This window comes from Mus caroli, unplaced genomic scaffold (assembly GCF_978045245.1).
Source record: "Mus caroli unplaced genomic scaffold, Mus_caroli_1 scaffold_12, whole genome shotgun sequence".
NCBI classification, from domain to species: Eukaryota; Metazoa; Chordata; class Mammalia; order Rodentia; family Muridae; genus Mus; species Mus caroli.
This window is the reverse complement of record NW_028227267.1, coordinates 9,949,212-9,963,069: the sequence shown is the minus strand read 5'-3', so window position 1 is coordinate 9,963,069 and position 13,858 is coordinate 9,949,212. Positions and strand designations below refer to the sequence as shown.

At 41.9% G+C, this 13,858-nt stretch overlaps 1 protein-coding gene across 3 annotated transcripts in view; it reads right to left on the bottom strand.

Moving 5' to 3' along the window:
- Positions 1-598: 598 nt before the first annotated feature.
- Fhit (fragile histidine triad diadenosine triphosphatase) overlaps positions 599-13,858 on the bottom strand; it is a 1,639,467-nt gene continuing 1,626,207 nt past the window's right edge. For all 3 annotated transcript variants that reach the window (XM_085828369.1, XM_085828370.1, XM_085828371.1), the window contains exon 10: positions 599-901. In XM_085828369.1, coding sequence (XP_085684495.1) covers positions 896-901 — 6 coding nt within the window. In that variant the 3' untranslated portion in view covers positions 599-895. The remainder of the gene's footprint in view (positions 902-13,858) is intronic.

Sequence of the window (13,858 nt, the reverse complement as noted above, 5' to 3'; positions counted from 1 at the left end):
CCTGTCTTAAAAGAACATAGTAGAGAGCTGACAAGATGTCTCATCAGGTAAAAGTACTATGAGGAAGTCCGGACAGTCAAAATTTCATTCCCAGAACACACAGAGTGGAAGAACTAACTCCTGAAAGTTATTCTCTGACTTCTACAAATACACCAAGGTAAATAGGCATGCACACACATAGATGTGCATGCATGTGTGTGCATACACATACACACACACTAAATAGATAGATGATAGATAGATAGATAGATAGATAGATAGATAGATAGATAGATAAAAGGAAATGATCAAAATCACAAACCAATGCACAAACTAAGCAGCACGCTGTGTCCCCTTGTTTCTCACAGCTACTCTGGCCATCTTGAACTCCTTCAACTTCACTTTTCTGCATCAATGGCAGGAAAATTTGACCAAGGAAAGGTTCCTGTGTTGTTATATTTCCTACCCAATGATACACTTCCAACCAATCACCCCTCTACTATAACCAACCTTTGGCTCACAGGAAACACACTAGCTCCCAGAAAGCCACTTCCTCATTTATGCTGTTTGGGGACCCCAAAATATCAATGTTTAAGTTTTTCAGAACACCAGATAAATATTTTAGCAACCACTTTATTTTCATATAGGTTCAGGGACAGTTTGGAAATGTTACTATTCTAAGTACAGAACTGAGGAACGATGGCAGGCTGTCAATGCCACTGTTTGGGAAGCTAGGCTGTCTGTCATTGTGATGGAAGCATAATACTAGTGGCTTCCACACATGCAATAAAATTCTTTGTACAAGGCTGTGGGGTCGTGGGGTACAATAAAGAGTGGTTAGCTTCATTTCCAATGTCGCAGACTCCAGAAGAATGGGGTCCATTTTCTTATGCCTTGGGAATCGTTTGAGTTACTCTCATGCCTGGAAATGACAAAACATAAAAATAGACATTTAGTTAGAACCAGTAGCATTTCTTCTGAGGCACAGCAATGAATAAAACATAAGTTTGTTTACCTTTAATCCGTTGGATTGCCATTAACATTTTATGGGAGATGATACTGAGGTATGGGTAAGCTTTGGGCAATAAATGGTTCCCAACCTTTTGATGCCTAGACTTATTCTTTGGGTCCATGTACTTTCTTTGAATTTTTCCCATCACCCACATTACCAAAGGTCAGCTGAAAGAACTCTTAAGATTCCACATCAGCAATTCAAAGCTTATACACACAGTGAACCGATTCAGCCTGTATGTGCTATATAAGGAGAACATGCCAAACATTACTGTTGTCTAAACTCTCTGCTGAGCTTAAGAACACAGATTTCTGGACTCTATCCCCCATATTCTGACTGAGCAGGTCTATGGAGAAGGCCAGGGATCTATTTCAAAACAAGCTTTGGCTGTGACTGAAGACATTGGCACCCGGATTTAGGGACTCATTAAAGCACTGTATGGCTGGCAGAATCAGCTTTACATATTGGAAGCACAATGGGCCAGATATCCTAAGGACATGTTCCAGACCTTAAACATTTCTACTAAGATGGTTAGACTTCTCCTCCTTATCGTATCTTATCTAGGAAGAAAATAGGAAAATTTCTTGATGCTATAGTGTGTTGGTTTAGATACAAGTGCAGTTGGCCATGGAAATACACTTCACACCTCTGTACCTGCCTTTTTTGTTGCAGCCTTAACCCATCTAAACCTCAATAATTGGCCTCAGTAAAGTGGATGTGGCCAGCAACTGGGAAGGCAGCATCCCATAGCTGGGAGCAAAGGCAGAAATGGGGAGACTTTGTGAGTTGTATCTCATAAAATCTGGGGAAGACTGGAGGAAAGGTACCAAAACAATTGAGCAACTATTATGCGTGTAATAAGTGAAAAGATTTTGAGAAACACTGTCACAAGTCACAGACTTCTCTGGTGTTTCTATTCTTAAACCTTTTTATTTATGTATATGTAGATGTCTATGTAACTACGCATTGCATGTGTGTGCAAGTGCCTGAAGAGGCTAGACAATGGCGCTGAATCATGTGGATTTGGCGTTGCAGGCAGTTTTGAGTAGTTGATATGGGTGCTGGGAACTGAATTTAGGTCCTCTAGAAGAACAGCAAGTGCTCATAACTTCTGACTTATGGCTCCAACCTCTTCCTCTTTGTTTTCAAGAAATCCCACGAGAGAATTGATTTGCCTTCTACATCTGGCTTGCCATTTGTGGGTTTGAGTTCTGAAGAGAAGATGTAGACCTGGGATACGTGGAAATGATGAGCTAGCTCTCTGTTTATTTCAAGGGCTCTATTTAAGGCTGTCTTAGCTTTAGATCCATTCAAACTCACCTTGGTGAAGATATAAACATTGGCCTTTGGCATATGGAGAACTTTTGTGAGTTTAGAAACCCATTTTCTGCAAGTTGGTACAAAGTCAGAGAGCACAGAGTGACACAGGTCTGTGTAATGATCATGACACAAAGGCAGAGTCACTCCTAATCTGGACCAGAGTTCTCTCCTCTGAGCACAGGGCTGTACCATAGAGAAGGTGGGAAAGCAGGGTATTTGAGCCAAAGTATCCTCCAGAGATGGGTCCCATCCTATTCTTACATGACCCTGAGACCATTTGCTGCTGTTCCTAGCACTACTTGGCTTGTCTGAAAATGTGGGTCATCTTCTAAACATTCATCACAGACTTCATCCTTGAACCATTATTGGCTTTGAGTCAGAGACACCTGTGAGGGACTGAAAATTAGTGTGCCCTCTCTTTTCTTCTGCCTTGCCTGTCTATGGCAGATTTATGTCCTAGAAGTTTCTATCAGCTATATTTTTGGACATTGTATCCCATGTTACTTCCACCACCTGTCTTTGTCAATCCAGCTCTGTAACCTGAGTTTGCTCTATCTCTTTCTACACAGGGCCCTTTGTCATCCCACTTTTACCACTTCTATAACACATCTTTCACACAGCCTTAATGCCCACATGTCCATCTGGCTTTTCAACTCTCTGTCTATGGTAGTTTCATTTCCATACCTGCTCTGGAGTATCATGGGAAGCAGTGTCTACCTTTCATGCCCCAAACACTAAGTAGACTTGGAGGATTGGAGGAGAGATGTATCCAGAGTTTTGTTGTGTGCCTGTGCAGGGGAGTGAGGTGAGCACACTGAATAGGAGCTGCAGAGTCTACAAAAAAACCCCACAAATGTGCCTGGGGTATTGCAATGTTCCCTCGTGGCAGGTCTGCCTATCTTGTTTTCATGACCATGATTTCTGCCATCTTTGCAGGCACTAAAGAGTTAGCACTCAGTATCCAGTGATAGTTATGCCTCCACAATGCAGAGTGCAGCTGGTGGCATGCCCATCTTCCCATGTTTTAATGGACCTAACACAGCATGCTCATCTTCAGGTCTACAGTTTCCTCCCATGTCACAGATACCACTGACAGTAGAGCTTTTTCGTTGTTGTTTGTTTGTTTTTGTGGGGTTTTTCTTTTTTTTTGAGACAGGGTTTCTCTCTGGAGCCCTGGTTGTCCTGGATCTTGCACTGTAGACCAGGCTGGCCTCAAATTCAGAAATCGGCCTGCCTCTGCCTCCCAAGTGCTGGGATTAAAGGTGTGCCCCACCACTGCCCAGTGGATGTCAATGAAAGGATTTACTGACAAGTAAACAGGGATCCCAGGAGGGAGTGAGGACGTTCAATCCCTCACATGCTTCTAGCCCACTTGTAAAATACGTTTTAGAGTGAGGCCAGTACGGTGGTCACAAGGAGTCAGGTGAGCAGGCTTCTACAACCAGGGAGCTCAGCAGCCATGCGTGCCCCACCTCAACTTTCAACTCTGTCTTGGTTCTTGACTGACATAGTGGCAGGTTAACTATCCTCTCTCTAGAATATGCTTGAGGAATGATGGGGGATGGTATTATACCGTCAGACACACATTCTTCAAGGTCATGAAAGGCAAAAGAAAGGACTTTCCATTGCTTTGCAATAGTAGGAGAGAGATTTGGGGAAGGGAGCTTTGGATTTAGAAGAGAAATGAAAATGCCCCAAAGAAGACCAGCATCAACGTTTTCAGGAAAGACTACAGAAACCTTTGCATCCATCTTTCCCTGAAACCCACAGGAAAGCTTTCAACCTTTCCCTGTGTTCTGTTGTAGGTTCAATGAGTACAGGTAACATCATGGATGCCATTGGATCCCCCTCTGAGCTGAGCCCCACTGACGTTTTGAATGTGAAATTATCAACATGTTGCCCCCATTTTCTCTTACTTTACATAGTGGGATCCTAAGATAAGAAATTCATGAAGCTGAAAGGTTTGCTTGGGCTCAAAGATTTGTAGAATCTGTCTGTGATCAATTGGGCCTCTTGCTTGGACTCATGATAGTGAGACCACATGATGAACTAGAAGCAGAAAGAAAGAAAAAAAAAAAAAAGACTAGAATCTCATGAAAGCCCAATGAACCAAAGCTCAGAGGACTTTGCTCTTTAAGGGTCCATCACTTCCGTATAATGCCATGTTTGGGCATCAAGCCTCCAGCCCCTAGAACTTTAGTGGGCATTGTAGATCCTAATGGTACATTCATTAAGCTCCAGAACCCCTTTCTCCATGCCCTCGGAGTACATAGAAGGCAGAGTCTTTTTTACCAGGTGTACCAAGGAGGTTATTTTCTCCTACTTCAACCCCTTTTATCTTCAGTAAAGAAGATGTCTTCTTCTATACTGAAGCTGATGTGAAATTTCTGTATCTCTCTCCTGTAGGTATGCCTGGGTGGAAACTGCCCACGGGTAAAATACTCTGATAGTGTGTAAAGGGAGGCTTGGACTGCAGAGACTGGCTAGCCTTTCCTCTCTTTACAGTAGTGGTTCCATACTTGCTGCCCATTAGGATCACCTGGGGAAGTGAAAACATTTCTGTACCAGGCTCCTTCTGACTGACCTTGATCTAGAGAATGCAGAAACTGTGGACCTGTGGACAGAAATCACTAGACTTGATGGTGACAAGGTCCTCACCTATCTCCCTGTGCTTCTGTTCTAAAATGTGTTTGGACAGTAGCATGGCTCAGCCACTCAAGACAGAATTTACACAGAGTACCTGTCTTCTTCACTCACATGATAGGAGCCACTGCTATCTTTGCAGGTAGTGACCCTTGCCCATGGGGATTAATAATATGGTATGTTTTCATTGCTCTGTGTGTGTGTGCGTGTGTGTGTGTGTGTGTGTGTGTGAGAGAGAGAGAGAGAGACAGACAGAGAGAGAGAGAGAGAGAGAGAGAGAGAGAGAGAGAGAGAGATCTTAGCAGTCCCTTAATTCAGGCTGTCCAGTGAGCCATTCAGGTATCTCTAACCTGTTTCTGTTTTCCCCATCTGTGCCACCCTGTGCTGAGATTATAGGTGTACTCCACGACACCTAGATTTTTATGGGTGCTGGGGATGCAAACTCAGGCCCTCATGATTGCATTGCAAGCTATCTCCCCAGGCCCAGAACTGGTATGAAAATTAGGGAACCACATTTACTAATGACACAGCCTGTGTTTACCCAAAACCCATTTAACAATCCTCTTCTTTTAAAAGACTTAGCTCGCAGCAGGCTAGTGGGGCAGGCAGAGTAGCTACAGAACTGCATTCTGCTCACACCAAAGTATGGTGAGCAATTTTCGAAGGCCAAGACCCCCTGACCTCCCTTCTTCAGCTTTTCCTTAATAAACTGGCCTTTAAAACTTATACCACAAAAGCCACTGGTAGCAATGTGTTAAAGTAAGTGGGTAAAGGAAAAGCTGATGGAGAGATGGCAAGGATCAGGGAGCCTCTCTGATTAGTATCTCTGAGACAATGCAATTATATTTCATTTCCTTCGAGAGATAGGAAGGGGTTAGCCCAGGTTCACTTCTAGAAACCCTGCAGTGTGAGTGTGAAATCTGGAGAGCAGGGCAACTTCCAAGCACGCTGGCAGACTTCAAATTACTTCTCTGTAGCATGTTTCACATGCTGATTAATAACAGCACTTCCTGAGATGTCCAGGGGCTAATTAACTTTCTATTCAACAGGGTGCCTTTCCCAGTCTGCAGCATCAAGGAAAGCAGAATGCAACCTAGAATGCAGCCCTGTATACTACAGAGTCGATCCTTTCAGAAATTAGGGTGGAGACAATTGTTCCCTGGCAAGGCTGGGCCTCACTCACCTCTGCGTAGACAGTGCACATGGACTCTAAATATCAAACTCTAAGAATTGGAAAGACTTGAGAAAAACAACCTGAAAGCTTGGAGCTCTGAGTTACATACTCCGGTATATCTGGGGTTGTCTCTTCTGCAAATTAAATGGTGTCTGCTTGGAGCTTGGCAGTGGGCAGGAAACAGAACAGGCTGAGGACCCGAATCCCAGCTTGGACACTTCCTGTTACATACTATAGATAGGCGCCAAGGCTCTGCTGGCCGCTTGCTGTGCTTCTAACCATTTCCCTGTGTCTGCAGCATGCCCAGCAGGGACTTTCCCTGAAAGAACCATTCTTTCCTTTGGGCATATGGAGAACAGACGCTATTTGTCTCCAAATCTTCTGCTGATATCACCCCTTTATGCAACCCAGTCAAAAGGAAAGAAGGATTACTTTCTATTCACTTGTATCTTGCAGGAGATAAACTAATTTTGAGAAATTCCCTACAACTGGAAGCACTTTCAGACGCTGCAAATGGGCAAAGATGAAGCTAAAAGCCATCGTGCTTTGTCATTTACTTTCTGTGACAGCTTCTTCCCATGTTGCTTTGTGAGGGTAGCCTTCTTTCAGCTCAGTCTTTAGAGCTAACTCACATTCTTCTGTTATAATAGCATTTAGAGCCAAGCATGGAAGAGGCTACCTTTGATAATTAATGGCTCCAAGAGTCTGCTAAGCATGTCGTTTAATTAATGGCACTTGTGCCTGGAGTATATACAACTCTGGAGCTGAATAGCAGGCATGATTGCTCTAGTGGGTAGGCACCCACTCAAGAATTGTCGCACAGTTTATAAGGCTTCAGCACTTTTAGCTGACTAATGGGTTAAAGTGCCCACCCCTTTCTTCTTCGTTATTTAAGAGAACTGGTGTTAGTGAAATTATGTTCTTTTTCCTTGTGAGTAGAGATTTTAATCCAAATAAATCTTCTGACTAATGGATAATCACTTACTCCCTTGGAGCAGGACATTTCAACAAAATCCAAAAGTTGACCCTTAAGTGGTTGATATTTAGTGGGAGTTCAGTGGTCAGGGAAGTTCTGATCTATCTCAATTACTCACAAGCCAACTGGTCTAAGCTGCAAGTGAGTCCATCTTGGAATCAAAAGCTGAAAGGGTGAGGGAGCTAGAAAGATAGCTCAATGGTTAAGAGTATTTCTTGTTCTTGCCATGGACCTAAGTTCTGTTCTTATCATCCACACTGGACAGCTCATCACCACTTATAACTCCAGATCCAAGGCATCCAATAACTTCTGGCCTCTGAGGTCACATCTTCACACATACATTTTTTTTAAGAAAATGCTTATTTTTTAAAAGGGTGTGGGGGTTGAAAACTGGAGTAAAACATGAATGAACAGAGACTATTTCACACCTGCACTTCCTGAGACTCTAGTCTCTGAACTGTAGATAGAATATTGTAAAGCAAATCAAAATAGGGGCATTAATGATGGCGGTATCAATCCTAGGAGAGATAATTGATTGCCCCCTTTTGGGAACCCGAGGGTTATTTCCCCCTCAAGACTCCAACACTATTTCAAGGATATAAAAGTTCAAGACATAACCTGCACCAATCTATAGGGGAAGAGACCAGGGCCATAACCAGCAATATGCCTTATTTTCTTCTACTCCCTTATTCAAGGAAGGGCCCCACTCCCTTATTCAAGGAAGACTGGAGTTAAAGGATGAAGGGAATAGGGGCATTACCTTCAATTGGGCGCTTGGGAAACACCTTTATAAGCAGGAGCTATTTGGGCCTCATCTAGAATGGGGGAAAGAAGGAAGGGAAACTATTCTAGTAGGAAGAGTGCCCATGCTACATTGAACCATGGGGCAGGTTAGTGTTTGATGTGATTCTATACCAGCAAGAAGGAAGAAGATTAAGAAAAACATTATGGAAACTGCTGTGGGGCATGAAATAGGACTCATGTGATCTATCCCTGGTTGGCTCTTCAGGTTGATGGGAGACCATGACCTTGTTTTCTATTGAAGAATCATGATCTTAACTTTATTTTCTATTTTAATGCATAATTTCTATGGTGTAACCTTGGAGGACCTAGAGGATATAGATATTTATTTTAAGAGGCAGACTTAACAGCTTACATATGATATTCTATATAAAGAAATGGTATTTTTAATTGAAGTATTCTGAAATTCAATCTTACCCAGAATGAGGGAGTTCTTAGATTTTTTTTTTTCAGAAAATGCTTTTCTTATAAATTCTTGTACTATTTCAAAATTCTATTTAGTCTCCCATTTTTAAAACATTAAAGAAGTTGAAGCTAACCATACATGAGCTCTTGAGAAATTCCTGAATAGACAACAGATCTTCAGGGAGAGTAAGCAGGATTTTCATGAGAATACTTGGGTACTGGACAGCTTTAGACCCTAGGCATGGTCCTCGCATACACAGATAATTCAAAAATCTTCAGAAGCCAGGAAGAGATGAGGTAATTCAGGGAGAATAGCTTGGCCAGCTCCTCAGAGCTCTGCAGAGACAAGGTTGGACCTTTCTAGAAAGTTCCCCTTTCTGGGAGCTGTGACTCAGTTTCACTGTTTCCAATTAAAAGACGATTTGGATACCAGCATGCGCTTTGATTTCTTTAAGGCAATATCACACCAGCAATTTGCAGCTCTAAATGCCAGCAGCTCAAAATTTTACCTCATTGGAGCAAGATGCAGAGCTTTAGGGAAATTGGTAAGAGGATCTAATTGCATTCAGTGTCGTTTCTTGCCTGTCTTAAAGGAGTGCAAATGATCTGCCGGTTTTTATAGACCTTCTTGACCTAAAGATATCTGCTGGCAAAAAAAGAACCTTCTGTTGAGCTCTTTTAATGCTTAATTATTATATGATCTATCATCTAAAGCACTGACTCCCACTCTTTGAAAAAAATTAAATACCCATTAAAATTCATTGGCTAATTCTAGATCATAAAGTGGCTCTGGGAGGGCATGTGATGGGGGTTTTAGGGGAGCAGAAGGAGGTAGATATACATGACTGATAAAATGTCAGTGGGTTTATGGTATGATCAATGTCTGAAATCAGTTAGATCAGAGTTGTGGTGGACAATGTACTAGTGCTTTGCCCAGGGTCCATGTACATACTTTCATGTTCTAGTGGTCACCCTCCTCCTTGAGATCTGCCATCAGCTCTAATGGGGAAGGATAGCTACTGTGTTTTTCTTGAAATGAGTTCTTAGCAAATAGTTTGTGATTGCACTATCAAGCCGCTACCCATTTAAAATTACCACTGGGGAAATAGCAATTTATTCTTTTGATATAGCTAGGAATCCTTTTATGACAAGCAACATGTCCCAATGTCAAATTTTCCTCTCGATGAAAAGTGACCCAGCACTTTTTTAACAGTACTACACCTCCCTTCTTGGTATCTTGGCTCCTATCACTGTGGAGGATTCTGCTGTCTCTGGTTTCTCCTAATGATGAGTTGTAACCTTCTTGAAGCCTGAAGTTGTCAAAATCCTAGTTGAAAGCTTCTAGCTACATATTAATGCATCACTGTGAAGGGGAGGTCTCTAATTGATTGTGCTGGGATCATAAGCTATGACAAGTTCTTCATATGGAATTCATAGTTCCCAAATGAAATATCTGCCTTGTTCCATTCCATTCCTATTCTCTGATTAAATCTTTCAATGATCTTCCACATGTTTTCTAAGAAACAATGGCAGATTCTCCAAGACCCACTGTTTAACTGAAGGATCGTGAATGGAACCCGTAGGTGTCCTTGCTGACTCAAGAATGCAGTATCTAATGGATTGTCATCAATATTGACTAGCTATGGATTATTCCTGGTTATCTGATGAAGTGTGAGTTTTCAAGTTCATAATTGGAAACTTGAGACAGCATTAAGTCCCTAGCAAATGGCTGTGATGGCTGGCTAAAGTGACATACAGGAAGACTCCAGCATAGGAATCATCAAATGCTGACTTTGTTCCTGAAGTTAGTGAAGAAGTAAGAAAAAACTGTATCTTGTTGCTCTGCTTCATTGGATAATTCCAGCTGTCAGTTAGCTAGAAGTCTTTAGAGACAGGTGTTTTTCCAAAGACATAGCAACTGTGTTGTAAAGGCTAAACACCTGATCCAAAGTTAGATAAACTGAACCTTGAATCCCCAGAGTTCTGGGAAAAGCCACAGCTACTGCTAGCTTCTGTTCCTGCTTCTGAAAGCCCAGGAAAACTGGAGGATCTCTGAGAGGTTTGAAATTAAGTCTATGAAGTGCTTAGAACAGGTTGTTCATAATAAGCTCTTCTTACGTAGCATCGTTACAAGTTATTACTACTAATAAAGTACTCTCTCCACAGCGGTCTCTACTATTCACTTTAAAAAATAATAATGGGGTTGCCAGTGTTGTAGCTTCTTAAAGTCAGGAACGATGGTGATCAAGTGGGGTGGTAAACACTACATGTTCTAGGAATACATCTGCAAAGATGCTATGTATGTAACAGTTACTCTCTTGTTCTGACATGCAACAACTGAGTATCCAGCCAGAAATTAGACAATACAGTGAAGTCTAGCTAAACACCTTCGTTTCTCTCCCTGTATATTGCTGTTGTTATTTTCTCACTTATCTGATTGTCTTTGCTTCTTCTTTTTCTTGAACTATGATACACACAGAGAGAAAAACTGCAGACAGCTCATATCTGGCTTACAGAATTAATATAAAACAAGATGAAATGCATATCTTCCTACCACCCGTGCCAAGGAATGGAACATTGCCAGCCTGCCCCCACCTTCCTTAGATCACATTGCCCCTTCCCTTCCCTTCCCTTCCCTTCCCTTCCCTTCCCTTCCCTTCCCTTCCCTTCCCTTCCCTCCCCCTCCCCCTCCCCCTCCCCCTCCCCCTCCCCCTCCCCCTTCTTCCCCTTCTTCCCCTTCTTCCCCTTCTTCCCCTCCTTCTTCCCCTTCTTCCCCTTCTTCTTCCCCTTCTTCTTCCCCTTCTTCCCCTTCTTCTTCCCCTTCTTCCCCTTCTTCCCCTTCTTCTTCCCCTTCTTCTTCCCCTTCTTCTTCCCCTTCTTCTTCCCCTTCTTCTTCCCCTTCTTCTTCCCCTTCTTCTTCCCCTTCTTCTTCCCCTTCTTCTTCCCCTTCTTCTTCCCCTTCTTCTTCCCCTTCTTCCCCTTCTTCCCCTTCTTCCCCTTCTTCTTCCCCTTCTTCTTCCCCTTCTTCCCCTCCCCTCCCCTCCCCTCCCCTCCCCTTCCCTCCCCTTCCCTTCCCCTCCCCTTCCCTTCCCCTCCCCTTCCCTTCCCCTTCCCTTCCCTTTCCTTCCCACCTCATTCTTAGTGCCTGACCACAATAGTGGCTGCTTCATGCATTACCTTCTAATTTTACCATCTCACTGAGTGTCCATAAGCTCTGGAATAGAATGTTGCCTGATCTGGGGACTTGTGTGGTTCTGTTCTTCCATATTATTGTAAGCATTTACTACAGGCTGTCTGCAGAAACTTTGATAACTGTGGTAGGCAAGTCTGGGACTTCATTCTGATCTAAGCTACATTTTGCTCCTGGCTAACAGTGAGCCTCTTCAACATTCCTTGGGGGGTGGGGGTGGGAGTGCTCAAGTTCCTTTTTAAGATCAATTTGTTAACCTTTTCTTGCTGAACTTAAAGAGATTTTTTTTTTGGTGCCTTGTTAGTTAAAGCTTTTCCCTATAGCAAATTATGAAGATAATCTCTAGACTGTCTTCAAATCCTCTATTGTTCTATATTGCACATTCTGAGTTAAAATTTGCCTGGAAACAACCTTTATACACAATGTGAGGCAGGGATTCGCTTTATTAATTTTCTATGTGGATAGCCAATTTTCCTAGAACCATTTGCTGAGAAGATTTTCCTTTCCCCAGAGGCTTGTGGTATCATTTTCTCATAAATCAAGTGTTCAGATATGCCCAAATCTCATTCTGGCTTCTTATATTGTTCTGTCTGCTTAGATTTCTGCCAATATCATCAAGCTTTCTTAAGTCTTGTGACCTTGTTGTAATTAAGCCCTGATATCTTCTAGAACAAGCCCCAAAGTATTTTTAAGCTTGGCTTTTGTTGGTGGTGGTGGCTGTGTGTTTGTTTAGGTTTATACAGCTACATTTCTACAGTGAGCTTAGGGGCAATTTGTCACCTTTCACAAAGACCAAACCATGAAACTTTGGGTTTGCATCTCCCTGAATTTAAAAAGTGTCTGACACTATTGCACATGCCAGCAAGATTTTGCTGAAGGGACCCTGGTATAGCTGTCTCATATGAGGCTATGCCAGTGCCTGGCAAATACAGAAGTGGATGCTCACAGTCATCTATAGGATGAAACACAGGGCCCCCAATGGAGGAGCTAGAGAAAGTACCCAAGGAGCTAAAGGGATCTGCAACCCTATAGGTGGAACAACAATATGAACTAACCAGTACCCCCGAGCTCGTATCTCTACCTGCATATGTAGCAGAAGATGGCCTAGTCAGCCATCATTGGGAAGAGAGGCCCCTTGGTCTTGCAAACTTTATATGCCCCAGTACAGGGGAACACCAGGGCCAAGAAGTGGGAGTGGTTGGTTAGGGAAGCAGGGCCGGGGAGGGTATAGGGAACTTTCGGGATAGCATTTGAAATGTATATAAAGAAAATATCTAATAAAAAAATAAAAAAAATAAAAAGTGTCTGAAAAAATTGAGTTTTAATAAATATTAATCTCTTTGTTTATTTAATTCATCTTTGGTGATTCTTAACATTTTATACTTTTTATCTAGATGATTTTTAGAACATTTTCCTTTCTAACTGTGAATATAGAGAAATTGAAACTGTGTACATTATTTTTATGTTGAAAGATCTTTCTAAGTCTATTGACTAATTCTAATAAATTTCCCATATTGGGAGTTTGTGAGTATATTATTGTATTGCCCACAAATAATGACAGTTTTATTCATCTCTCATTCCTTCTCATTCATTGTGTGCTGGTACCATGAGTACATTTCATAGTACAAATGTCAACAATGATCATTCTTATATCATTGTCAAACCAGGATTGACAACCTTTCACCATTACTTACAAATTCCCTTACAGTTGTACCAATGCTTCAATATTTATGTAGATGACATTTTGATCTACAGTTTAATCCACATCTTCTGAGCTGATCCTCTCATTTTCTCTTTGACTACTCTGAAGGAAGGCATTATTTAATACTATACCACAAAGCAGAATTCATACTGATCACTAATATTGTCCTCCTGATAACTGTATGAACACATAACCCATGTGTGTCTATCTCTCATTTATCTGGAATCACTTAGCCCTTCATCTTTTCCAAGTACCATTAGGATGTACATTTCTTTCCATATTTCTCCTGCTTGGTTTGGTTTCAGGGTAACTCAAAGAATTTTTCTTTCCTTCCCATTCCTGCTCTGGCAGAGTTTAAGGATTATTCTTCATTCTCTCCTGCATGGCAGGTTCAACCAGTAAATTTGTCTGGCCTTACAACGTATTTGCTGGGAAGCAGCTTGAGTTCTCTAATCATTATTAAATTATTCCTATAATCTTTTACATCTCTGGAAGTTGGATCAATCATATTTTTCTAGAAACTTGACTATGTAATCCAAAATCTCAAATGTTCTGCCCTAGTGTTACTGTTTTTAGCAACCGCACTAACTATACAGGGATTTGTCTTTTTATTTTTAACATTGGATTTCCTTGGTGATTTCTCTTTTCAAAGAATT